The sequence below is a fragment of the Cryptomeria japonica genome, chromosome 3 (assembly GCF_030272615.1).
Source record: "Cryptomeria japonica chromosome 3, Sugi_1.0, whole genome shotgun sequence".
NCBI lineage: Eukaryota > Viridiplantae > Streptophyta > Pinopsida > Cupressales > Cupressaceae > Cryptomeria > Cryptomeria japonica.
In genome coordinates this window covers 510,786,713-510,814,313 of record NC_081407.1, presented here as the reverse complement: position 1 = coordinate 510,814,313, position 27,601 = coordinate 510,786,713, and the positions used below count along the sequence as shown (strand labels likewise).

At 35.3% G+C, this 27,601-nt stretch overlaps 1 protein-coding gene across 3 annotated transcripts; it reads right to left on the bottom strand.

The window, feature by feature from the left end:
• LOC131044928 (secreted RxLR effector protein 161) lies at window positions 1-27,601 on the bottom strand. 3 transcript variants are annotated; one of them, XR_009105734.1, is made up of 3 exons: window positions 27,270-27,601; window positions 14,886-15,075; window positions 14,305-14,711 (listed from the first exon to the last, which is right to left on the bottom strand). XR_009105734.1 is itself a non-coding variant. In XM_057978409.1 (2 exons), the coding sequence occupies exon 2, from the start codon at window positions 17,814-17,816 to the stop codon at window positions 17,148-17,150; it is 669 nt and encodes a 222-aa protein (XP_057834392.1). In that variant the 5' UTR covers window positions 17,817-17,869; window positions 27,270-27,601; the 3' UTR covers window positions 16,257-17,147. The 3 variants fall into 3 exon arrangements, 1 of the variants encoding a protein (XP_057834392.1); XR_009105733.1 differs by lacking the exons at window positions 14,305-14,711; window positions 14,886-15,075 and adding an exon at window positions 1-336; XM_057978409.1 differs by lacking the exons at window positions 14,305-14,711; window positions 14,886-15,075 and adding an exon at window positions 16,257-17,869.

Below are 27,601 nucleotides of genomic sequence, written 5' to 3'. Positions count from 1 at the left end.
CATGCTAGAATTTAAAGCTTGATTCAACAACATGATAAATACACCATGATAATTAAGACCCTTGAACAACACATTCAAAATATTGCATAAAACAGTGAGCCAAAATGTCTAACTAGTACATGACAAACATGATCAATTGTCATTTTTTGCAAATATTTTAGTGGCCACCGTGTGAAGGTTCCCTCTTTCTTTTTCAGATGACCAACTCCATCTATTTTGTCTTCATAAGCAAGGGGTATGTTACTTGTGACCGTTAAAATGTTTACATTTAAATCTCATGTTCTTTTCAAGTTACACCCTAACTTTATCCCCTTCTTTGAGTTTATCAATACATTTCTACAAAAAGTAAAAAAAATAACACGTTATATTACACAGGTAATGAATACCCTTGTTTGCATAATAAAACAACCATTACTTAAATAGTACTTGCATGTGTATGTTAAAATAATTGCAAAAGAAAAATTTCAAAAATAATTACTGTAGCATAGGAATTTGGAAATCATCACAAACAAGATAAACATACTAATCATTAGCTCAATCACATAAACTCATTGCAACGATCTATCCTAATTACATCCAATAAAGACATAAAGATAAAACATTCAAAAGTAAATACTATGCAAACCATATGTGGATATGAATGCTTCCTTCATGCGGCTCCATTGTTCTTCTTTCCTCTTCAAATAGTTTGGTTGTGGATCTCACCTACAAGTGCACACACATGATTGAAAGCAAGTAGGTAAGAAAATTGCTCAAAAGTACTCGAAGCGTGATTGATTAGAAATTCGATAATCTGGTTAGGGATCAAGAATCAAGGGATTTGAGTGAAGAAATTCATCCAATTTATAGACAAATTGGAGAAAAAGATCAAATTAGCATGATAATGATTCGAATAGAAATCCAAATCAAGAATAGCAAAGTTATGACAAGTGTATGACAAATTGCTATGCAAGGATTTATGACAATTTATGACAATTTATGACAAATTGCTATGCAAGGACTTATGACAAGATTTTGGAATAGAAATAGACATTTAGGAATTTAGGAGAAATTAGAAAATTAAGTTGGAAATAATGACTTGGAAATTAGGAAATTGATGCAAATTAGGTAAATTAATTAATAATTTCTCATTCATTAACTAATTTACAAAAATAGGAGGAAATTAATTAGCCAATTAAATAAACATTTAATTGTGACAAGAAGACCTAGGATAAATAAATAAATTATTTAACCTAGAGGGAAAATGCCAAACAAGATTAAATGAATAAACCATAAAACCTTGGAAGATGAATTAGAAATGCAAAGACGACAATTAGGTCTTGACAAAGGATAATTGATATCGATTCGATCATGATTTTGGATTGATAAATGATTGAGATTGATTGACAAATTGATCAATATTGATAAAGAGACCAAATTGATATGCGCCAATTGACATGATCGAAGAGGACAAGGATCGATGACAAATCGATCATAAAACGATGAGATTGACAAGTTGATAAGAGATTGACAAGATTGACCAAAATCATGATCAAAGATTGCTATCGACAAGACCTAATTCGAAAGCGAGAAAAACTAAAGAATGCAGAAGAAGGACTCGATGCTCGCAAATGATAAAGACCAAGTGCGTGACATAGGAGAAATGTTAATGCGACGCAAAAACCTAAAATGAGGCAATGCGCAAATGTTAAAGTATGATCCCGCAAGCATTGACCATTTTTAGGTGTCTACATTTTGCCCCTCTTTGAGACAATGCGATTTTAAGCGTTGTTTCAAAGAACAGTAATGAAAATGCCCCAGACAATAACAATGACATATGCATGCCCCCTCGAGGAATTGGCCGGAAACATCGAGAAAAGAGGCCAATTGATCGATAAGAATGATAGAAAATGATAGGAGCAAACAGACTACCAAGACTGATGGAAGAAATGTTATTAAGAAGAAATTAGACAGAGGACAGTTAGAGACGAAGAAAAACTTGCTTTCACTAATGCACTTTGTAGGTGAGAACCTTTATTTAATGTAGCAAAATTGATGCAGAGCATCATGGCATTGAAGGCCAGAGCTGGAACGCAACCCTTTTTTGCAAAAGACAGACACATCGCAGACAAACAACAATCACAACAAAAAGGAAAAGGACCATAAACCATCCCGGTCACTCTAAATCACTCAGTGACATCATCAAGCAACATAGGAACATGACCGAAGCCAAAGACAAATCAATAAAAAGATAAGATGCACAAATTCCAACAAATCAAACAAACATCTTGATCTTCATTGTCAAAAGTTGAAAGTGCTGATAGGACGATCATGTTGTCTGGTTTCAGGACACGCGGTACCCCGTCTAAGATAGGACATAGTCTGGTTTCGAGTATACCACACCTTGTATAAGACCCATGATAGTGTGCCAAGGACGAATGATTTTGATGTTGATTGATATGACAATTTTGATCAGTTTGAATGTCTGATTTGATGGAAAAGCTCATATGTTTAACGCATGATTTCATTAAAGCACAATGTTGGATTGCGAGTCGTTGGATGTATGCTCAGTGATCTGTCTTATGCACCAAGAAGATATTTATTGCAAAATGCGTGTTTTTTGGATTTTAATGTTTTGAAAAAAAATTTGTTCATTTTTTCAAGACTTTATATGACTTTTTAGGGATTTTTTCAAGACATTTTTCAATTTTTTTAGAGATTTTTTCAGGACTTTATTTGATTTTTTTGAATTATTTCAGGACATTTTTCAATTTTTTTGAATTATTTCAGGACATTTTTTTGATTTTTTTGAATTATTTCAGGACATTTTTCAAATTTTTTTTTGAATTATTTCAGGACATTTTTCAATTTTTTATGATTTTTTCAGGACATTTTTCAATTTTTATGATTTTGCCCCCAGTGTCTAGCAAGGCAAGGAATATGACAGGTGAATAAATAGGCTTTCTGAAATGATGGTGGATAGAGGGAAGACAAAGGCCTTTTATCATGGAGACAATACAGATACAATTTTCAAGGGCTATTGCGTGATGGGACAAGAGACTGGATATGACAATGTAAAGCAGGAACATGGCATGAGGGACATGTCAAGAGGTTTTTGAAACCATGTTGAAATTTTCGTCCTTATGTCAGATCAAGATCAAGGAATGAAAAAGAGTGTATGGATAGTGATAAGATATGGATAAGATAAGCAAGACCAAGAATGGATAAGGGACATGGACTGAAGGTCGAGGTAGGCTATGGGATAGTGGCAGAAAGTTGCAATAAGACAGGGAATATGGATGAAAGGTTGTAATAAGCAAATGGATAAATGACCAAAAGCTATGATAGACTAAAAGCTGCAAACAAGATGCATGATGCTCATGAAGATCGTCAGCCTTGTCAAGATCAAAGGTGGAAAGAGGAAATGGACAAGAGGGACAATAGGATATGAAGGGTAATGACATGGTATGATAGGATAATGAAGGGCAATAGGATATGATAGGATAAAACCTGCCCCCAAGTGTGGTGTGCAAGAAGTTCATAGATTATGCATGACGCCTGTTTGCCAGGTTTTCATCACGGTACTTGCCCAAGGTGCCTGTTTGCCAGGTTTTCACCAGTGGACGAATTATTTTTGCTTTACTTTTTTTCTTTTGTCTTTTTTTTTTTCACTTTTTTTTTTTTTTTTGTCTTATTGACTTTTTCAATAGAAGATGGACACATGATAGGGGATGGAAGAAGGACTCAAGCGTCTTTTTGTTTGGATAGTAGCCTTGAAAAAAATGGACCATGACCTTTAAAAGTATGCTCAATGACGTTGGTAGGATAAGGACATGGAAAAAGAGATGAAACTAAGGCAAGGATTTATGCAAAGGATGGGATCAACGGGATCGAAGGATGGAAAATATGCATTGGATAATGGATAGGGTATTGGAAGAATTGGGCTTCAGTGGATGGAAATGAAGGCAAGACCGACATTGGCACACACCTTGAGGGGTGATGGACTGATGGAGGACAAATGTATTTTGGATATTGAGATTTTGACGAAGGAAAGGCTATGGATTTTGGGACATAAGGGCCCAAAATGGATAAAGAAGGTGACAGAGGAACAAATTTGAGAGGGTTGGATAGAGGAATAGCAATTTTGGATGCCAAGTTGGATGTTTCTTTAGGCTTTTGTGCTTCAAGGAGCCACTTAGGGATCCACATGGTTTTTTATTTTTCATGCTTTTGTGGTTCCTTGGAGTGCATTGCTTGCATAAGGGATTTAGGAACCCATATATATTTTGACTTTGCTTTATTTTGCTCAGTGGGCCTTTGTGACCTTTTGGATTTTTCCTTTTCTTTTTGGATCATATTTTTCTTTGCTTTGACATGTTGATCCTTGAATACATGTGGATTTCTAGACTTATGACTTTTATACTTGGCATCCAAATTGCTTGGAGGGGGAAAAGAATGCATGGATGGATATGAATGAAATGGAGTTCTTTTGGATGGATGAAATTTACTCAAGGATGTGTGCCTTTGCTGACCTTGCATAGAGGACGAAGGGATATAAGGACCTAGAATGGATGGAAGTGATGATGGGGAAGGTGGACATTTGGATTTTGACTTTGAAGGGATACCAACGCCTTGAGTGTGAGCTCTGTAGCCATGACCCTTAAGATCTTCTTTCATATTGAAGGGTTCTTTCTCATGAAGGTCTACTCTTTTGCCTTTATGAATATCTTGACTTGTAGGATACTCTTTTCTTTGGGAAGAAGACGCGAGTCCATTATGAGGTGGATATGAGATGAGAGAAATAATGAGATCTTGAAGTGGATCGGATTGCACCAAAGTGGAAGAGCCCATTATGCATGTCGAGGGTTCATGAACATCTTGCACTGACACGTTAGAATCATGAGGGGGATTAGGATCATGAGAGGGACTAGGATTTTGTAGTGGACATGGTTCAATGACAGGCTCTTCAAGAGATGGAATGGGAGAAATAATGGGATCATCAAAAGGAATGAGATCTTGGAGTGGATATGGAGCATTAAGACAAGGAGATGGAGGAACAAAAGGATCTTGTGGAGGATTTAAAGGAATAATTTGATCTTGACAAGGAGGAAGATCATTGGAATCCTCTTTAAAGGTGCTTTGCTCTTGACTTTTAATGGGATCATCGGAAAGGATGGAAGGGATATCTTGATCTTTCTTAGGAAGTGGAATGTCAATGGGATTTGAAAGGATATTGTGTTCTTGGAATGGAAGGGGATCATTTGGGATTGGATGGACTGGGATATCCTGATCTTGCTTAGGGAATGGAGTGTCAATAGGACTTTGGATAGGATGGACAAGAATAGGGGAATCATCATGAGTTTCTGGGAAAATGGGATCTTGGTCAACAATTGGATGGGATGATAAGGTTTTGGGATCTTGATCTTGATCTGTTTTAACACGCGTTTCTTTATGCTCTAAATTATCCTCTTGACATGGGGTTAGACTTTGGATATGAATGGAGGATTCTGGCAAGGGCTCAATGTTTTGGGATGAAGGAAATGCACTTTGAACATTTGTGATGGATTCTGGCAAGGAATCAATGCTTGAACATGAGGAAGAGGGACTTTGAATGGGGTTCTCTAAAACAGGTAATGGCAATAAAGTGCATGGTGGCATTGGGTCTTGTATTTCTGAAACATGACAAGGATATGCATCATGAATTGGATTATCAATTATGGATAGCTCTTGGATAATTGCATCCTTGGGTGTATTGTTTGATGAGGACAATATGGAAGGTTCTTGTGAAACTTCTAAAGGTGTAGGGATAGATGCCACTGGAGAGTCAATTTGTTTATGGGGGGATGAGGCATTGCTAGACATAATTGTATTATCTTGATCTTCCTCAAAGAACTCACTTGGTAGTTTCCTTAAGAGCATTGCAATAAAGCCACCTTTCTTTCGAGGTTTTGACATGGTTGTATCTGGAATTTGAACTTGTTTGGCAAGGAGTTGGTTCTGATCTAATGTCATGTTTTGATATTGGACTTGGTTCAATTGTTTTGACATGTTTGAAACTTGGCTTGGTGTGTGCTGCAACCTTTGTTTTTGAATGTTTGGTTGGTGTTGTTGACGTTGATATGTTGATTGAACTTGTTGATATTCCACCATTGGTTGAACTATTTGTTGACATTGTATAGTTGGTTGGACATATTGTTGAAATTGGACCATTGGTTGTGTTGGTTGTATATGTTGAACAATTGGTTGTATTGGTTGAAAATCTGATTGATAGTAAACACCTTCTTGTTCTTGTTGTGGAGGCACATACTGTTGAAATTGATGTTGTCTCTTTTCTTAAAATTGTTTCATCATCTCTATTTGTGAGAGGAGAGCTGGTATGTCTGATCGTTCAAGAAGAGATCTTACATCAATTGGCTCAATCTTTAGATTTCGACCTAGAAATTTTTGAAACATTTTGGACATTTGTGATCTATTCTTCTCAATGTTTTTCACTTTTTGTTCCAATATCTCCTCTTCTTGAGCTAGTTTCTCCTCCAGTTTTTGTATTTGGACATTTGTTTCATCATAGAAAGTTTGATTGATATTGCCTTGTTGTTGGGTTGGATATAATTGTGATTGCATTGTCGGTTGATATGTCAAACTTTGTTGCATCATTGGTGCTTGGAACCTTGTTTCAATAGACATGTCACTATGCAAATGCAATATTTTTGAAATTTTTCAAGAATAATATATGATATGCAACTAAATGCGAACTAAATAGACGAGCATGCAATCTATGTTTTTGGTTGTTTTTCAAGATTTTGACAAACTTTTTGGAATGCAAATCTAAAAGAGACCCTTAGGAAATTGAAATGATGTCTAGACCTCAAAGGACAAAAGGACCAAGTGACAAAAGGACAAAATGACAATGTCTCCCCTATATGCTTAGATACTAAGCTAGGTTTGACCAAATGACAATAATGACAAAAAGACAAAAGTTTGATAAGGTCTAGACTTCCTAACAATGACTTAGGGTTTATCAAAGATTTGGATTACTCAAGTATGACAAAACCTAGTTTTTGAGACTATATGCAAAGGGACAATTACTATGCAAATAACCCTAATATGATATGATAATGACCTAAGCTTAATGAAGAGACCTAGGGTATGCAAATATGAATGTATGACAATGGTATTACTCTAATGCAAGAGGACACATGCAAATGGATGACCCTTATTGATATGCAAAGGAGTATGACCTAGGTGAAACCTAACCTTGGTAATTGACAATGACTTTGCAAAACCTAAGATGAACCTAAACCTAAATGACATGAATGTTGAGACAAGATTTTGAAAAATGTTTGACAACCATGTTTGAAGATGTTTTGAACTTTGTTGGATGAAATGCTCTTATGTTTAACCTTGTTTTGAATCAATCTTGCCTTGTTCTTGAAATGAGATACAATTCAACTTTTGACAAGCAAAGAATACAAGATATTGCAACTTAGACTCAAGACAATCATGCTCATTCCCACATTTCTTATGGTAGGCAAGGACATTAGGTACTTGAGAGGTAGACTCATTATGGGATTCAAGGAGAATACATAGATGCTTGACCCCACGGGCTCCCCTCCATGGCACTCACTTCTCAGGACAACCAAGCATCAGTCCCCATGGAAATCTCCCCATGGCGAACTTAGTATCTCTTCCAAGTATCCGAACTTGTCCTTCTCAAGCAACTAGAAGGGTTTTTGGCTTCTAAAAACAAGGTGTTTAGTAAGGATTTCTGTTAAGTGTTACTCCTTGATGTCACGCAAGCGTGATTGAGACATTAAGCCCATCAAGATACCAAACAAATGTAGTCGCGCAAGCACGATTTAGACCGTGAGGTCCTACTTAGATGTTGATATGAGAAAGAGTCCAAGGGTCATCACTTCCCAAGTAACTGCAATTCCCACGTAACCCTTCCTTCAAAGCTTTCGCCCATCAGGTATTTGTTTATAGTGAGTTAGAATGCCAAGGTATTCTAGCCGTACTCACTTTGGGTCATTCCCTTCTCACGATTATCACTTGCTTGCAAAAGCAAAGTGGTCGAGAAGGCAGACCCTCTAAAGGTGACACACAATCAAAACAATGAGCATGGTATCGAAGATCTGGATTTCTGATCACCCTAAGAAGGATGAGAGCATACTCTCCTACTCCAATGTCACACTCAACAATCAAAGCAAAAACATGTTCATTCCAACCTATTTAGAAATCACTAGGTGCCTAAAACATTAATGACAAACACCAAGTTTAGTTGTTTCTCCAAGGCAACCTGCAAAACCCAAGTTAGAAGTTTGAGGTGTTTATTCTTTGACTAGCGAACCTGCAAATAATTCATTAGTAGTTTGTGAAATAATTCTTTGTCAAGCGTTTTGCCACAAAGCTACCAACAATGTTAGAGAATCAAGAGAAATGAATCACCATCAAAATTAATCCATTAAAGTTGTGATTCTTTGTCCTCTTAGATTAATCTATGTGAAATTTATCAAATTTACCACTCTAGATTAATCTAGATAAAATTTGCATGAATAGATGATTAATTTGTCAAGCTAAATTAATCTAGATGAAAGTTGCATGATTTTATTTTTTGAAAATTTTGACCATTTGCAGTAGCATAATTAAAAATGTCATAACTTCCTCAATATTTATCCAAATCACAAACCGCAATATGATCTGGAAAGGTAAAAACGTGATCTAATATACCCAGAAATCGTTTATTTTAATTTTGCACGAAATTTTTTACATGATCAATTGATTATGACTGTTTTTTTTTTAGAAGAAAAATCTGCAATTTCTCCACAAAAAAATCTGCAACTTCACAAAACATTCAAAAAAATATTAGATTCAAGCATGTTCACGTCGGGTTCACCAATTAATGTACGTTAGGAATTCGGAAATCATCACAAACAATATAAACATTAACCATTAGCTCAATCACAAAAGCTCATTGCAACGACCTATCCTAATTACATCCAATAAAGACATAAAGATAAAACATTCAAAAGTAAATACTATGCAAACCATATGTGGATATGAATGCTTCCTTCATGCGGCTCCATTGTTCTTCTTTCCTCTTCAAATAGTTTGGTTGTGGATCTCACCTACAAGTGCACACACATGATTGAAAGCAAGTAGGTAAGAAAATTGCTCAAAAGTACTCGAAGCGTGATTGATTAGAAATTCGATAATCTGGTTAGGGATCAAGAATCAAGGGATTTGAGTGAAGAAATTCATCCAATTTATAGACAAATTGGAGAAAAAGATCAAATTAGCATGATAATGATTCGAATAGAAATCCAAATCAAGAATAGCAAAGTTATGACAAATGTATGACAAATTGCTATGCAAGGATTTATGACAATTTATGACAATTTATGACAAATTGCTATGCAAGGACTTATGACAAGATTTTGGAATAGAAATAGACATTTAGGAATTTAGGAGAAATTAGAAAATTAAGTTGGAAATAATGACTTGGAAATTAAGAAATTGATGCAAATTAGGTAAATTAATTAATAATTTCTCATTCATTAATTAATTTACAAAAATAGGAGGAAATTAATTAGCCAATTAAATAAACATTTAATTGTGACAAGAAGACCTAAGATAAATAAATAAATTATTTAACCTAGAGGGAAAATGCCAAACAAGATTAAATGAATAAACCATAAAACCTTGGAAGATGAATTAGAAATGCAAAGACGACAATTAGGTCTTGACAAAGGATAATTGATATCGATTTGATCATGATTTTGGATTGATAAATGATTGAGATTGATTGACAAATTGATCAATATTGATAAAGAGACCAAATTGATATGCGCCAATTGACATGATCGAAGAGGACAAGGATCGATGACGAATCGATCATAAAACGATGAGATTGACAAGTTGATAAGAGATTGACAAGATTGACCAAAATCATGATCAAAGATTGCTATCGATAAGACCTAATTCGAAAGCGAGAAAAACTAAAGAATGCAGAAGAAGGACTCGGTGCTCGCAAATGATAAAGACCAAGTGCGTGACATAGGAGAAATGTTAATGCGACACAAAAACCTAAAATGAGGCAATGCGCAAATGTTAAAGTATGATCCCGCAAGCGTTGACCATTTTTAGGTGTCTACAATTACAATGATTCTATAGCTGAAACAAAAGACATTGCACCAAGGGTTCAAAGAGAAGTTTGAATCTTGAATATAGTCAAAAGAGTAGTTGTTCATTCAACATGCTTTCAATTTCAATAAAGTCAAGGAGCCGCTTCAAGGGTTTGGACGTGAAAAGAGCTTCTATTAGGTATTGGAGAAGTAAGCAGGGGTTGTCAACAAGTCATAAATACCATCTTGATGAAGTCAATAAAGCACCATGCATGTTATTCTCGCATATTTCAGGTCATCTCCTGCATATTTCAGGTCATCTCTTGCCAGTTTTCACTCACCATTCGTAAAAGAGCTCATTAAAGTCACAATACATGCAAGTTGGGAGTTATCATCGTATTATTAGTCAATGTATGGAAACAAAGAGGTTTTTATTGAGAGACTTCAAGTTTAGAAAATCAAAATGAATATGAAAGAGATCCTAACCCCTCTTAAATCTAGAAATAAATAGCTTGCATGAGCATTTTACTTCATATATTGTTGTCATTACATAGAGATCTGTTTGTGGCTAGGATTTCATATAATAGTTGTTATGAAACCTTTGTATAGAGAAAAGACTATTTTCAGGCCTAAACACAAAGGATACCACACAAGGAACTTAGAACAGTGAGAAAAGGCAGATAACACAATGAAAGCACCGTGAAAAACACTGTTAATAAAATATCTTGGAAAACACTATTAGCTTGTCAGCATTTGGAGATGGAGGTCCTTTCAGTTTTGATTCTTTCATGGGGAGGAATAAAAACATAAAGAGAAGTAAAAAGAAAGGAGAGTCAAGTGGAAAAAAGAAGCCAAACCTATGGCAAGAGATAACTCTAGCATATTTACTATTTATATGAACTTTGATTTGTTTACTGTAAGATCAGTATGTTTTAAATCTCATGTCTTTTTTGATAGCCATGACATTCATGGTCATTCTAGTTTTTATTGGTAATTTCTGCGTTTGTCCTTTTCAGAAAATATGTTCAATTGCTTCTCTGGCTGCAACCTAGGTGAATAGTGAAACCTTGTTGCATTACATTATGGTCTCTATGATTAGGAAGTATTAGATTGTTTTGATGTATATGGTGATTATGAGTGTGTTGATCTTTCATTTTGTCATTACAACCTACCACGTTATGCTTTCTTACCATGTTGCACATATGGTACTATTATCTTGTTGTATTTATTATTTATTTTGATGAGTGTAACATGCATGTCCTATACTACATGATTAGATAAACTAAATAGTAAACTTCTACAAATTGTTTGCGAACTGGCTAAGTTCAAATTTGGATGCTAAAGTAAAGTTAGGCATTTTTCTATTGCAATATACAATATTTAGTATCTTCGTGTCTTACTTTTTATTTGAACCTGGCAAAATAAGAGCTAAATTTATTATTTTGTAAGAAAGTTAATAGCATAATCCATGGTAATATAGAACCTGGATGCCTTCATTGCTATATAGTCCAAAACTACAAAGTAGAAAAATATCTAGGTAGCTCCTGTAGTGAGTCTAGCTCTGAATCTGGTAGTGTAATGAAAGCTTACTAAATCAATTGAATAACCTTGATTCATAAGTCAGTTCAGCTTTAGTGAGGTCATTATCATGCATGGTATGAGTAATTTAAGGATCTTAAAGACAATCATATAAATATGCAGACCAAATATCGGTGCAGTCAAGATAGAGAAGACTAGCAAATGGCCCGAATAGAGAATTATTTCATGATAAGAGTCATGGATGACAGTATGGTTAATAACTTAATACAATGAGAAGAGAAGTAAAATGTCTAGAGTCCACAGACTCAAAAACATAAACATAGCCAATGACTAAATAGGTGCAGTTCTCAGTCATAAATCACAGTAAACAGTCACAAGAATAGCCATTCACCCCATTTGACACAACCCTTAGCACAATAACAGTGAGAAAGGGAATCATAGTAGTAAATGCAATCACTGTGACCTAGTAAAAGTTAGTGGTATCTCTCAGAGTATTCAAATCATCAAGGATGCATTAATAATGATGAAGACATCATCAAAATGAAAGAGCCAGGTTTCAGTGATCTTAAACACAGTTAGCAAGGACAGACCTAGGGAAATATCCTTGTTTTTGCACAATACATCACATCAAGATATAGCAATGACAACAAACAACTATGGATGCCACACTCATGTACAAAAGAGCAGCCCTGTGTAGATAAGAGGATCATATCAAATGTCTTAGAGCAGTAAAGATGGTCTGTGATTCTTAATCATCGTGAAATGTTAAAAGGTTTTATGTTGACACTTCAAAAAGGCTTTATGACAGTGAGAAGATATCATCAAGCTCAAGAAGCATTCATGGAGGTTGAGTACCAAAGAGCAGGGATAAAGTAGCCAAAGGTCACTGTCAAAAGCAGTGACAAATTAAAAAAAAAACATTCTCATAACAGTATAGCTTGATCTCAGTCTAAATAAAGACAGTGCTAAGCAGGTCACAAAGCAGATCTTTGCTTCAAATAACATTCCAAAAGATACTTTTGGAAGAAGATTGATAGAGACTGGGAAAAATGGATTAGGAAGAGTCACTCAATAAAGAACAATATAAGAGCAGTCCCATTAACCATTGATGTTGCAGCAAATAAGAGCATGAAATTGTAGGATTGTTTTTTTTCAAAGTATGTCATTAATCATCCGTCTTCATCACAAAAGAAGACAGTTAACAAAGGATACGTTGCAGGCCTCATCTCAGTCAGAACAACATAAGGAGAAGCCCATGTTTGAAGCGAGCTACAAGGAGTATACCTTAGAACTCATAATGCAGTTATAGTATTAAAAAAAATAGTGATTTGCAGTCACAAAGATTTCTAAACAGAAATATAGAGTTATGAGAGCTTTGATAAGTACCCATGCAATGAGATGTGATGAAAGACAATGATCTTAGTGCTTAATGCAATCAATGAGATGTTGTGACAGTCTATAAAGCAGTCATGAAGCGTAGAACACTTGACAGTGAAACAGACCATTCACAGGATTAGAAGCCAATAATGACAGTGCCCATAGGACAGAGAAACTGTAACAGTCCATTGTTAAGTTGAGAAGGCATTAGCAACACACTTCAAAAGATGATCTTAGTCCATCACACAAAAAAGAGTTGTCAAAGAGATGAAAATGCTATATGATACAAAAGGGTAGTCCATGTTGTCTTGAGGACCATATAAAGAGGTCTATAATTTCATGATAGTCATTCACAGTCAACAATAATAGTATAAATCACAGTTAATGAGCTATAACAATGTGACCATCAAAAGCATCAGCCTCTAAGAGCTAATACAGTCCAATCTAGACATAGACAACCATTGCATTTTCAAAGGACTGCGACAGTGCCCTATACCATGAGGTAAGAGCACAGTCATCAAACATGTCATAGTCACAAGACTTCAAAAGATAAGTTACAGGTAAGAGTATTTGCAACCTTTGTAGACTCAACCAGACAACATAAGAACAATAAAAAGATGTTATGACATTCAATGCAAGGGTAAGAAGATCAGAAAAAGGCTTTAAGAGCAGAGATTATAAGTCAAAGAAAATGATCGATGAGACCCTAGGGTATGATCAAACACAATGATTAGAAAATAGTGAAAGAATATTAACAGTCCTCTGCAAGAAAGACATTCTAATACAGACCTTGAATAACAAGATATAGCCATTGAGAACCTATGTATCATTTGCAATCCATATTGCAAGAGAGAAGATCAAAGACAATCATGAAATGATGACAGAATCTTCATAAGATTTAAGACATTTCTTTTGACTGTTAAAATGGTGTCATAACATCACACCATTATGGGCATACAATGAAAGTTCACAAAAGTCACCAGTCATCAAAGTGCAGCCATTCACAGTTGAGGGGAAATGTAAAGGATCTATTCAGCTATATCAAGGTCTGTCAAGGATAGGTTGAAAATCTAAGACAAGAAGATAGCCATTAAAGATGAAGGATACTCAAGTGACACCAAAAGATACATATTACAGCATTCAAGTGGCACCTACTGCCCAACACATCTGCTTCCTTCCATGAAAACATGTCTAGAGCATAAAACTCATAATTCAAGACTTCACAAAATGATTAAATTCGTGGTTGTTTTGCATCAAATGAGGTTTACACCTTGTGGAAATGAAAACATCAAGGAAATCATCCATATCAATTGTTACGCAAAACACAACCACCTGAACTCAACCAATATCACAAATAAGCCTATCATGCCCATATCAGATAAGTTCAACCAGATCAATTTCTAAACATGAGATCTCCCAACAAGCAAGAAGACAAAGCACAAGATCTTTTAATAATATACACCCCGACCACAATTCAATCTTTCTATAGTAACATTGCACATAAACAAATCTATGAAATTTTGGAAGCACAAACAAGGTGCACAAATTCCTTGAAAAAATTGCTTAAAACAAATCTGAACCACAAACTATAATTACAGTAGGATGTGAACAAAAATGAATTTAACAAAAATTATCAAAAAAAATTCATGAAAAATGTGAGGTAGGTGTAGAGCATAATTCCAACATCTTCCCTGCCTGCACTAAAATGGGAGCTTTAGAACAGAGCTTTAAATTAAAAATTTCAACATTTTAGAATAAATTATATTTATAACTATAATGTTGTGTTTATTTTTAAGTTGGAATTATTGTTTTAGGACAAAAACTAGAAATTTTCTAAAAAGGAACATATCAGTAAATCAATATACCTACATGCAAAATGGGTAGGAGTAGACAAGGCACATGATCTGTTTGACAAAATCCCTTAGCGTTGTCTTCTTATGGAATGTAAAGCTTGCAGGATGTGCACAAAATAGATTTGTTGAAAAGGCTTTGGAAACTTTCAAGCAAATGAAATTGGTAGGTGTCAAGCCAAATTCCACAACATTTGCCAGCATCTTTCCTGCTTGTGACAAAATAGGAGCTTGTGAACTAGATATGGAAATCTATCAAAACATAATGGAAGGGGGTTTTTTTAAGACAAGGCTAAGTAGTCCTTTTGTTTGATGCATGAGGTGAAGAAATAAAATTTAGCAAAATAAAAAGCTATTCCAACAAATTAAACACCACTCCAATTCAGGTATTAATAGACTTGAGATTGAATTTGAAATTGTAAATACACAGGTATACATACTGTGAACTCTCTTTGATATGGTGTCAAAATCAAATTCCTATACATAAATATTATAAAAATAATATTATTGGAGTAGAGGACAAAGTGAAGATTTTGTATCTCTACAGAGCCAACAAAAAAGGTTTTCATTTTCTTTGTTCATCTTGACAAATTAGTTTTTTATTACTCTTGTACGGATTCATTGCGAGTTTCAATTTAAATCTTTATTCTTAACAAATGCATTTAATCTCTGACTCGGGTATGAAAATGGTGTTTTAATGGTGCCCGTGGCGGGTTATGAAATTTATGAGTTGTACAATGAGAAGGAATTTGTTTTAAAGTGTTCTTTTTTTACGTGAATTGTTCAGTACACTACAGAAAAACAAACCTTGTCTTAGGAAAAATATAACACCTACAAGCTCTCACAATTTTTGTGATTCTTAGCTGAATCTTGGGATGAAAAAAATATCATCCCTTGAAAATACAAATCAAAGAAAGCATGCAAGCAATAGCTAAATCCTTAAAAAACTGATAGAACCAATTAGACAAGAGGAAAGATTTGGGAAGATCAAGAGGATGAAAGGCATTGGTGAATGAATTGTAATGGAGAAGGAGGGAAACAGATGTTTGAAACTTTAAGGAAATTAGGGAGGGGATCTGACAAGTTATTGGAAGAAAGATTGAAACGGTTGACACAACGCTAGATAAAAAATCCCATGGAATAGAGCTTAAAAAATGATTGTTCTAAAAAATGGAAGATCTATAAGAACAAAGAATGCTATGCTATGACCAATGCCAATACATAAAATATCAAAGGATTCCAGATACATACAGTGACAAATATGTTAGTTTTACTTTCAGATTAACAGTAAACTTAGAAAATAGATTTAGTAACTAGAATTAGATTATTTTTTGTTAGATTTTTCAACTCAGTGAATGACAGAAAGCAAACAAAAATGAGACAAGACAACATCACCCTGGGAAAACCTCCTAGGAGGAAAAACCCAGCAAGAAGAGATCCTCAGATCTGATTATGAGTTATACACAATATTTTGATTACAACACTTATCTCTTTAGGAGGTCTGATATGACCACACTTAGGGCTGATGTAGATGGCTAATCAGTATCAGGTCTGCACCTCAGATCTGCACTTTTGTCTTCATCAACCAGCAACCTGGTCTACACTTTTGACACCTTGTTCTTGACAACAGTTTGCCCCTTTCAATGGAGATATCCACACCTAATGTTTACACCTTGGCAGAAGATGTAGTTCGCATTCATGCACAACAAATAACTGACTAAATTCACTTAAACTTCAGAGTTAATTCGCATTTGTGAGGGAAGATGTCATGTGTTTAATGAGGTCAAGTTCTTCATTTATATGTGGCAAGGGACCTATTTGAGGTTGGCTTGGCGCCAATTCTTTTATTTATTTTATCCCCTTTTGTGTGATGTCTTTTGGGTTATAGGGTCGGCCCTATTAGAGGGAACACATTTCCCTTAGAGTGGCATGTGAGAGGGGAGAGAAGGTCCAATGTTGCCTTAAGGCAATTGGAATCCGCATCCTACCTAGTTACAATCAACACTCCTTCTTAACTAGGGAGGAAATAATTACATAATCAGAATATCATAATCTTCCATCTTGCACACAAGCAAAGAATGGATTACATAATCAAAATGTTGTAGTCTTCCATCTTGCACACAAGCATAGAATGGATCCACCTTACATTGCTCGTAGAGGGTGGAGAGGATATTTTCTACCATCTTACATTACCCGCAACGGATGGTTACATTTGCTCTTCTCCTTGAGAAGAATACCACCTTGCATTGCCTGCAAAGGGTGGTTGATACAACACAATGTATCACTGAGGTTGAGACTCCTTCTCAACCAATGTTTCATTTTCCACAACACCAAGTTTGTCTCTGAAGTACATAAACTTCACTCTCGACAGAGCCTTGGTAAGAATATCTGCCATCTGATCATCAATACTGACATACTTCAGCTGAATGTCGCCTCTTTGCACCATATCTCGAATGAAGTGATAATGAGTCTTCACATGTTTTGACCTGTCATGAAACACTGGATTGACATACATCTTTATACAACTTTGATTATCGCAATGAATAACTGTAGATTCCCAAGGTTGTCCAAACAACTCAGAGAGGAGCTTACGAAGCCACACCGCTTCTCTAGAAGCAATACTTGCTGCAATGTACTCAACTTCGGGTGTACTTAGTGCTATTGAGGACTGTTTTCTGCAAGCCCAAGAGATCACTGCGGATCCTAAGCTAAAACAAATGCCAAAAGTGTTTTTCCTGTCCTTGACACTTCCTGCCCAATCTGCATCTGAGTAACCTTCCAGGGTTATTGGAGTGTTAAGTGGATACTTCAACCCATAACCAACTGTGTCTCGCAAGTATCTTAGGATGTGTTTAGCTGCAACAAGATGAACATGTTTAGGCATGCTCATGAACTGGCTGAGAGCATTCACTGCATAGCATATATCTGGTCTAGTGTTAACTAGATACATCAGGGATCCAATCAATTGTCTGTACTCAGATGGATCTGCAAAATCGGAGTTAGCTGCAGAAACACTCAACTTCTTTAAGTTAGATTCCATAGGAGTAGACATGGGTTTACAATCCATCATTCTATATCTTTTCAAAATATCAATAGAATACTTTCCTTGACTTAAGAAAATTTCGTTAGATCTTTGCCATACTTCTAGTCCTAAAAAATAATGCATTAGACCTAAATCTTTCATTTCAAATTCTGAAGCTAACTATTTCTTACATCTAATGATAAACTCATCTTTACCAGTAAGAAATAAATCATCCACATATAAAACCAGAATTAGCATTTCATCATTGGATATTTTGAAGTAAATGTTAGAATCAACATCATTCTTACAAAATCCTAAACTTAACAAATATTTATCAATTCTTTCATACCAAGCACGAGGGGCTTGTTTGAGGCCATATAGAGTTTTCTTCAATCTGCACACATGAGTATCTCTTTCACGAATCTCATAACCCTCAGGTTGTTCAATATAGACTTCTTCATCAATGACACCATTAAAGAAGGCAGTCTTAACATCTTTGATGTAGCTTCCAACCTCTAGCTGCAACAATAACTATTATAGTTCTAATAGAGGTATATCTAGCAATAGGAGCAAATGTTTCTTCATAATCTATGCCTTTCTTTTGAGAAAAACCACGAGCTATAAATCTAGCTTTATATTTTTCAATACTACTATCAACATTTTAATTTTAAATAACCATTTAGAGGAAACAACAGATTTACCTTTGGAACTAGGCACTATGTCCCAAACATCATTCTTGATGATTGACTAATATTCTTCATCCATAGCTAGCTTCCAGACATGATGGTTCAAGGCTTCTTCAACATTGCATGGCTCATACTCAATGAGATTGCTCATCAATGCAACATAGCTGGAGAATACTTGAGGTCTCTAGCTTTCTCTGAAGGTGCCACTGGGAGCTGCAAATCTTTCAGCTTCTTGAATGGTGTTTCTCACCCAAAGTGGCATCTTTTTGCTAACAACAAGTCACTAGGTATATCAATAGGATTCATGGGCTCAGGTGAATCATTATGCTCTTCTTGAGGTGGAGGCTCAACAGACTCCCTCTGAATCTCAAGGTTAGTATCGATATTCATATCTTGATTATTATTAACCTCATCAACAACAAGTGAACCTTTTGATTTCTTAAAAGCAATATCTTCTTCAACGTAACATCCCTACTTACCTCAACATACCTTTGACCTGGAATGTAAATCTTGAAGGCTTTGGAGGATTCATTGTATCCAACTAGCATCCCTTTCTTTCCGGAAGGCTCCAACTGAGTTCGCTTTTCTTTAGGCACATGAACATATACAGGACTTCCAAAAATTCTCAAGTGGCTGATGTCAGGTTTGGATCCTGTGAAGCTTCTCCAGGAGTCATATTCTTTAGAACACGATGGGGACATCTATTCTGAATATATACTGTTGTTCTAGAAGCCTCAACCCAAAGAAAAGTCTGCAAGTCTTGATCATGGATCATAGCCTTTGCAGCCTCAATAATAGTCCTATTCTTTCTTTTAGCAACTCCATTTTGCTGAGGATTGTAGAGAACACAAAACTCCCTCCTAATTCCTGACTCAACACAGAAGTCATAAAAACTGCCAAAGGTATACTTACCTCCATTGTCAGACCTTAAACATTTAATTCTTTTACCAGAAATGTTTTCAGCCAATGCCTTAAATTCTTTAAATCTACTTAAGACTTCATCAGATCTTTGGTCTTTAAGAAATAAATCCAAGTTTTCCTAGATAAATCATCTATGAAGATTACATAGTAGAGACATCCACTAGGAGAAGCTATAGACATAGGTCCACATAAATCAGAATGAACAAGTTCTAATTTTTCTTTAGCTCTACTTTCACTTCTATGAAAAGAACTTTTAACATTTTTACTCATAGCACAACCTTTACAAGTATCGTCGTGAAATTGACTGAGTTTAGGCATACCTTTAACTATCTTTCCGAGGGAAGAAAGAGCTTGAAAGTGTAAGTGTCCAAGCCTTCGATGCCATAGCTCACAAGATTCAGGGGCCTCATTAATGAGGGCTTGAACAGGGTTAGTGGAGAGCTTATACAAACTATCATATCTATTTCCAATAACTCGAGCAGATTTAAAACTAGATTTCTTAGGCCAAGCAAGTACTTTACCCTTAGAAAATGCTACTTGATAACCTTTATCTTCTAGAGCAGAAATAAAAATAAGTTTCTTTTAATTCCAGGAACAAATAGGATATCACTAAGGTGAAGTGAAATACCAAAATTTAAATCTAAAGAGGTAGTGCCAGAACCTCTTACCGAATATCGAGCATCATCACCAATTACCACATGTAGACTGGTATCCTTTTCTATTAAGTCTGAAAGATGCTCATGATAGCCTGTGATGTGTCTGGAAGCACCACTGTCAATCAACCATGTGTTACTATCTAAGGGTATGTTGCTTGACAAGGCATAAATGAATAAGAAGTCTTTATTTTGTTCTGAGACCTCATTTAGGTTGGCTTCCCTTTGTGGGGTTCATTATGACATTCTTTAGCATAGTGACCAAATTTGTCACATCTAAAACATAGAACACAAGAGAGATCTCTTGGCTTCTTCCAATTACCACATTTCTTGCATTGGGTTGCAAGTATTCCTCTTAGGATTATTCTTCTTCCAATTACCACCTTTCTTGCATTGGGTTGCAAGCATATGTTGATCATCCACTTGAGGACTCTTGAGTTTTCCTCTTGTGGCAAGGCGAGATTCCTCATGAAGGCAATCATTCTGAAGACGATCAAAGGTTGGGAATTCAGATCTCCCACTTATGGATTGAATGAAAAAATCCCATGAGTCTGGGAGACCATTCAATGAGATCATGACAATGTCCTTGTCTTCTATGTCATGACCAATTGTGCCTAGTTGATCTTGTTGGAACCCTAAAATTTGCAATTTTTAGAATTCCAAATTCCAAGACAAGGAGCAAGAAAAATTCTAAATATATATATACATATATATATACACACACACACACACACACACACACACACACACATATATATATATATATATATATATATATATATATTGAATAGGTACAAGTAATATATTTTATATTTGTTGCACAATATGAAACCATAACATAAACACAATAATGGGCATAAAAAATGGAATGTGAAGCACCAAAGGGGGTATTTACATCATTTAAAGACCATTTATCCATTATATACCCATAAAATAGCCTTAAAATACCTCTAATATGCCTAAACAACTTGTAAAGTGACAATTAATTACATAAACTAAGGCAATTTCGGGATTTGGAATTATTTTTATTTAAAAGGGGGGTGTCTTTTCACCCAAAGGGGTATGAAAACCATTCAAACACATATATATGTGTGATGTAAAATGTAAAAAGAAAGAGAGAGAATAGAGATACAAGAGGTGGAGGCAATTTTGTACTTTTAAACTTTTTATGAAAAATAACCAGTTGCATTTTCTTTCTCATATGTGTTGAGAGTTAACATATTTTTAGAAGGCAGTTGCTTATGATATTATCTAAAAGTGGATAAGGTTATTCGTGTTCTTCCAGTAAAATTTTGTGTTTTATATTGTAGATTTGGATCAAAAAGATTTGCTCGCGAATTGTAATTGTTCCTCGTATTTCTTCCTTGGATGGTCTCTTAAAAGTTGGTTAAATTCATTCAAGCAGTTTACAATATAGACATTGAAGTAGAGCTCATAAGAAACAGTAACTGACAGACTCATCGAGAGGTGGTGGGATTAAAAACTGTCTCATAAGTTTACACAATAAGTCCTGAAGAAATATAAGACTCTGTAGCCCAAATAGGAGGAAAGGCACTGATCATTTGTAAACAAACCCTTTAACCATACCAGTTACCCTTTACCTTTAAGCATTAGGATTAGTAGAGTAGGTATAGTAGGTAATTTAGCCAAAGTGTAACATATATACTTTTGTAAGATACATAGATCCATACACACATCTGAAATCAGTCTGTTTAAGAAACTTATGCCATTCTGAGAATAGGAGATATCAGATTAAGACACTAAATCTGCTATAAAAAGCATTAGTTGAAGGAACAACTAGTGAGTAGGTATACCCGCCTAGGTCCTGCAGAGCCTAAAGTGAGAGAGTTAGCAACCAAATAGGTTCACTCTATAAGTTGGCCAAGGCAATTGGAGGGTTTGATCATAGGAGTTGGCATTTCCTTAGAACCTATCCAATCTGTCGATTTGAGACCCAACAGATTGGCGACTCTGTTGGGGAAGAATTATTAAGACTCTGCTGGGGAAGAATTATTAAGACTCTATTGTGGGAGAGAACTCAAAAGAAAGAAATAACTTATGTCCTCTATGAAAGAGGTGGCGACTCTGTAAAAATGAAAATTAAATGAAAAAGATCAGTAGCATTCAGTATGTTCCAATATCCATATTTTTATGAAGAAGCATCTTCAGAAAAGAAATATGCACAGTGGAAACCACAACCAGAAAGAGACAGGAATATTCCAAGAAGATTTAAGCCATTGGATTTCGGTAACATCCCTGAGTATCCAAATGAATTTCCCTGTGAGTTGAAGATCTATATGCCGAGGTTCCATGGAGATGAAAGAGAATCACCAATTGGGCATCTAAAATCATTTTATTGGTTTATTGAGACCTTCAGAATCTACTCAGAAGAAACGATCATGAAATGGTTTGTGCTAACATTGGAGGATGTTGCAGAGCAGTCATTCAGCTTGTTACCCCCACAAAGTATCTCATCATGGGAAGAACTTGAGTGGTGGATCATGGAAGAATTCTACGGTGTAATCGAGGACAACACTTCAGTCGCTAGCCCTTCAATTAGTTATCCATACCAAAATCAAATTCAATCGGATTATGATTGCAGCAATACAATCTACAACATAAGAAGAAAGGAAGGTGAATCTATAGAAAAATTGATTGGTAGAATAATGGTGACTTATTTCCAAATGCTTGATAATACACAACTTAATTCAGCTATACTGGAGGAATTGATCGTGAGAGAATGTGGGTCTGACAGTTTGGAATTAGCATGTTCAATTCTTGAAGAATTGAATAAAAAAATACATGATTTGCGTGAGACGAGTAACATCAACATAAGAGATGCAAATGAAGATGATTATATAGAAGAATCAGTTATCCCTTTGGAAGTCCCATCTGATGAAGAAGCAATTGATGATGTTTGTGAGTACAAGTCAAAACTTGAAGAAATTGTTGCTAACATTGATGAAGAATATTGTACCAGTCATGAGGAGAGTGAATCCATACCTGAGTACCTTGATGATACAATTGATAAAGAGGAGGTATGCGAATTTGAAAATGGCTTTCAAATGTTTTCAAACCCCTTATGTGATGAAGTGATAGAGGAAAATCATATTCACTACTGCCATGGTATGTGTGAAAAGGATTTTCATGTATTCTCAAATCCTTTATATGATGAAGAAAAAATTTCAGATAGTATGGACAATACAAACATGTGTGAAGACAACATGGGTAATAATATGACTAAGTCACGTGATAAAAGGACCACAAAAGTAAGAGAGTTACAAAAGGAAGGTACATCACATAGAGATAAAATAAAAGGTGAAAAGAAGTACCAGTTAGATAATATGCAACATTCCAATAAAATAGAGATGAAGAATATGCGGATGCCACAAGAAGCAAACTTTTGTAAAAGTATAAATATCATTTCCTATGGAATAGGGGATAATGGGAATCCAGGTGAAATAAAGAATTCTTATAAAATAAGAATGGATAATGCATCTTATGACAGGAATTGCCAATCAGGTGATATCACTAATTTCAAAATTTTTATACTACTTCATGATGAGAATCAGATGTTTGATAGAGGAAAGAATTGGTGTCCAGTTTTTGGGCCTGAGGCCACCAAAACAAGTCAATGAATTAGGCACATGGTCTGCTCTACCAGAGATCTAAATTCTTGCTATGCCCACAAGGGGCATCCATCCCCAGACAGAGCCACTGTTGGAACCCTAAAATTTGCAATTTTTAGAATTCCAAATTCCAAGGCAAGGAGCAAGAAAAATTCTATATATATATATATATATATATATTGAATAGGTACAAGTAATATATTTTATATTTGTTGCACAATATGAAACCATAACATAAACACAATAATGGGCATAAAAACTGGAGTGTGAAGCACCAAAGGGGGTATTTACATCATTTAAAGACCATTTATCCATTATATACCCATAAAATAGCCTTAAAATACCTCTAATATGCCTAAACAACTTGTAAAGTGACAATTAATTACATAAACTAAGGCAATTTCGGGATTTGGAATTATTTTTATTTAAAAGGGGGTGTCTTTTCACCCAAAGGGGTATGAAAACCATTCAAACACATATATATGTGTGATGTAAAATGTAAAAAGAAAGAGAGAGAATAGAGATACAAGAGGTGGAGGCAATTTTGTACTTTTAAACTTTTTATCAAAAATAACCAGTTGCATTTTCTTTCTCATATGTGTTGAGAGTTAACATATTTTTAGAAGGCAGTTGCTTGTGATATTATCTAAAGGAGATAAGGTTATTTGTGTTCTTCCAGTGAAATTTTGTGTTTCATATTGTAGATTTGGATAAAAAAAGATTTACTTGTGAATTGTAATTGTTCCATATATTTCTTCCTTGGATGGTCTCTTAAAGTTAGGGTTAAATTCATTCAAGCGGTTTACAATATAGACATTGAAGTAGAACTCATAAAAAACAGTAACTGATAGACTCGCCGAGAGGGGGTGGGTTTAAAAACTGTCTCATAAATTTACACAATAAGTCCTGACGAAATATAAGACTCTGTAGCCCAAATAAGAGGAAAGGCACTGATCATTTGTAAACAAACCCTTTAACCATACCAGTTACCCTTTAATTTTAAGCATTAGGATTAGTAGAGTAGGTATAGTAGGTAATTTAGCCAAAGTGTAATATATATACTTTTGTAAGATACATAGATCAATACACACATCTGAAATCGGTCTGTTTAATAAACTTATGCCATTCTGAGACCAGGAGATATCAGATTAAGACACTAAATCTTCTATAAAAAGCATTGGTTGAAGGAACAACTAGTGAGTAGGTATACCCGCCTAGGTCCTGCAGAGCCTAAAGTGAGATAGTTAGTAACCAAATAGGTTCACTCTATAAGTTGGCCAAGTCAATTGGAGGGTTTGATCATAGGAGTTGGCATTTCCTTAGAACCTATCCAATCTGTTGATTTGAGACCCAACAGATCCTTTAGTTAAGAGATCTTCATGAAGTAAGACATAATTGAATCTTCCTTTGCCATTTTAATGTGAAGTAATTGTTGCCTTAATGCAATTTCTCTACTGAGGTTATTGATCTCATAAATACCTTCTAGACATTTGAATATCTCTATAGCTGTAGTGAACTTGGAGATAGAGGTGACAAGGTGATCTTTGACTGAGTCAATGATGAACTTTCCGGCTTTGAGAGCATTCCTTTTAAACTGCTTTAGTTCTTCTTGATCCGTGGGCACAGTCAGCTCTTTGTCTTGCACAAATTGAAGGAGATCATCTTCCTCAAGAGCAAGTAAAATGCGAACCTTCCAGGCATCAAAGTTAAGTACCCCTTCAAGTCTATCTTCAACTTTCAGTCCTATCATTGTCCTGACAGAAAATGAAACATCAACTGGAATAAAAGACTACTGAAATTTGAAAGTTAATATATATAACCTAGGGCTCTGATACCATGTTAGTTTTACTTTCAGATTAACAGTAAACTCAGAAAATAGATTTAGTAACTAGAATTAGATTATTTTCTGTTAGATTTTTCAACTTAGTGAATGACAGAAAGCAAACAAAAATGAGACAAGACAACATTACCCTGGGAAAACCTCACAGGAGGAAAAACCCAGCAAGAAGAGATCCTCAGATCTGATTATGAATTGTACACATTATTTTGATTACAACACTTATCTCTTTAGGAGGCCTGATATGACCACACTTAGGGCTGATGTAGATGTCTAATCAGTATCAAGTCTGCACTTTTGTCTTCATCAACCAACAACCTGGTCTGCACTTTTGACACCTTGATCTTGATAGCAATCCACCCCTTTCAATGGAGATATCGACACCTAATGTTTACACCTTGGTAGTAGATGTAGTTCGCATTCATGCACATCAGATAATTGACTAAATTCGCTTCAACTTCAAAGCTAATTCACATTTGTGAGGGAAGATGTCATGTGTTCAATGAGGTCAAGTTCTTCATTTATATGTGGCAAGGGACCTATTTGAGGTCGGCTTGGCACCAATTCTTTTATTTATTTTATCCCCTTTTGTGCGATGTCTTTTGGGTTATAGGGTCGGCCCTATTAGAGGGAACACGTTTCCCTTAGAGTGGTGTGTGAGAGGGGAGAGAAGGGCCCGACCCCTTGGCGGATTCCAATGTTGCCTTAAGGCAATTGGAATCCGCATCCTACCTAGTTACAATCAACAAAATAAAGTCTACGAGTAGCATAAGAAAATGAACTTGGATCACTGTTTGAGATTATTGTTGCAAACCCATAGATAGAGGTCTCCATGAAGCTAAAAGGCAGTCTTGAACATCAAATGACAACCACAAGAATATAACAATATCCAAAGACTCAAGATGTAGTGATAACAATGATCTCAGAGAAGCCTCATAAATAGCGAGGTCATCAAGCACAAAGTCTATCAAAGGAGCCTTCATACAATAACAATATTTGATGCATTCCTCACCAAGGAGTATGGACTTATGATTGAGAAAAGCATGAAATACATCAATGCACAATGTCACAGAGATTATATTAGTGAATGCAACCCTGCAACTCTAGTGAGCAACAAAGGAAACAAGGTTTTTGATAGCCAAAAGCACCAAAGAAGGATAGGTTTTTTTTCCAAAACAACTATAAAAGGCCTTGAAGAACTCAAAACAGTGGCTTATTTACTATCAGGATCAGTAATAAAACAATACAATAATGCAGTAATAGAATGCTAGAGACAGTCCTAATTTGTTAAGAGTGAATAGAGGCATCCATGGGGAATCATTCACCGAATAGTAAAGAAAACAGAGGTCTAGTAACAAGTCAAGATGGAGTATTTGTTAATAATATGTGCATTTATTAGTTTTCCTATGCCTTAAGCATTGTCACACTTAGAATCAAAGCATAAATAAGTCTTTTGATATGCAAGCAGTACAATATCTATTAATGTGTATAATGAAGAAAGATCTATCAATGTGTATAATGAAGAGATATGTGCCATATGATAAAGGCAGTTTGTGGAAGAAATTAATAGTCAAAACAAACCGTTTTTATTGATACCAGAGCAAAGTTACATAACCCTACCAAAGAAGATTTTTTTTGAAAATACACGAACCTACCTCTATATCATACATGGGAAGAGTTTGCAAGAAGTGGGCTATCCGACGAAAGGTGAAAATGGAGATTGCAGTAGCTATGTTCACGCCATCCATTGGAAAACCTAGATTATCCTGTCAATGAAGCTGATGGGAAAATATGGGCAGAGCTTTCAGGTAAAATTAAACCCCTAATCCTTCTGGCGTTGTCTTCCCGCGTTGTCTTCCAGGAGCATATAATTAGCGGGAAAATGAATATTGAACGCCCAGAAGAAAAGAACGGGAAGATGATTGAGCAGGATGAAGGCCAATAATGGCTATGAGGGGGAAATATTTTTTGTTTTTGATTATTTAAT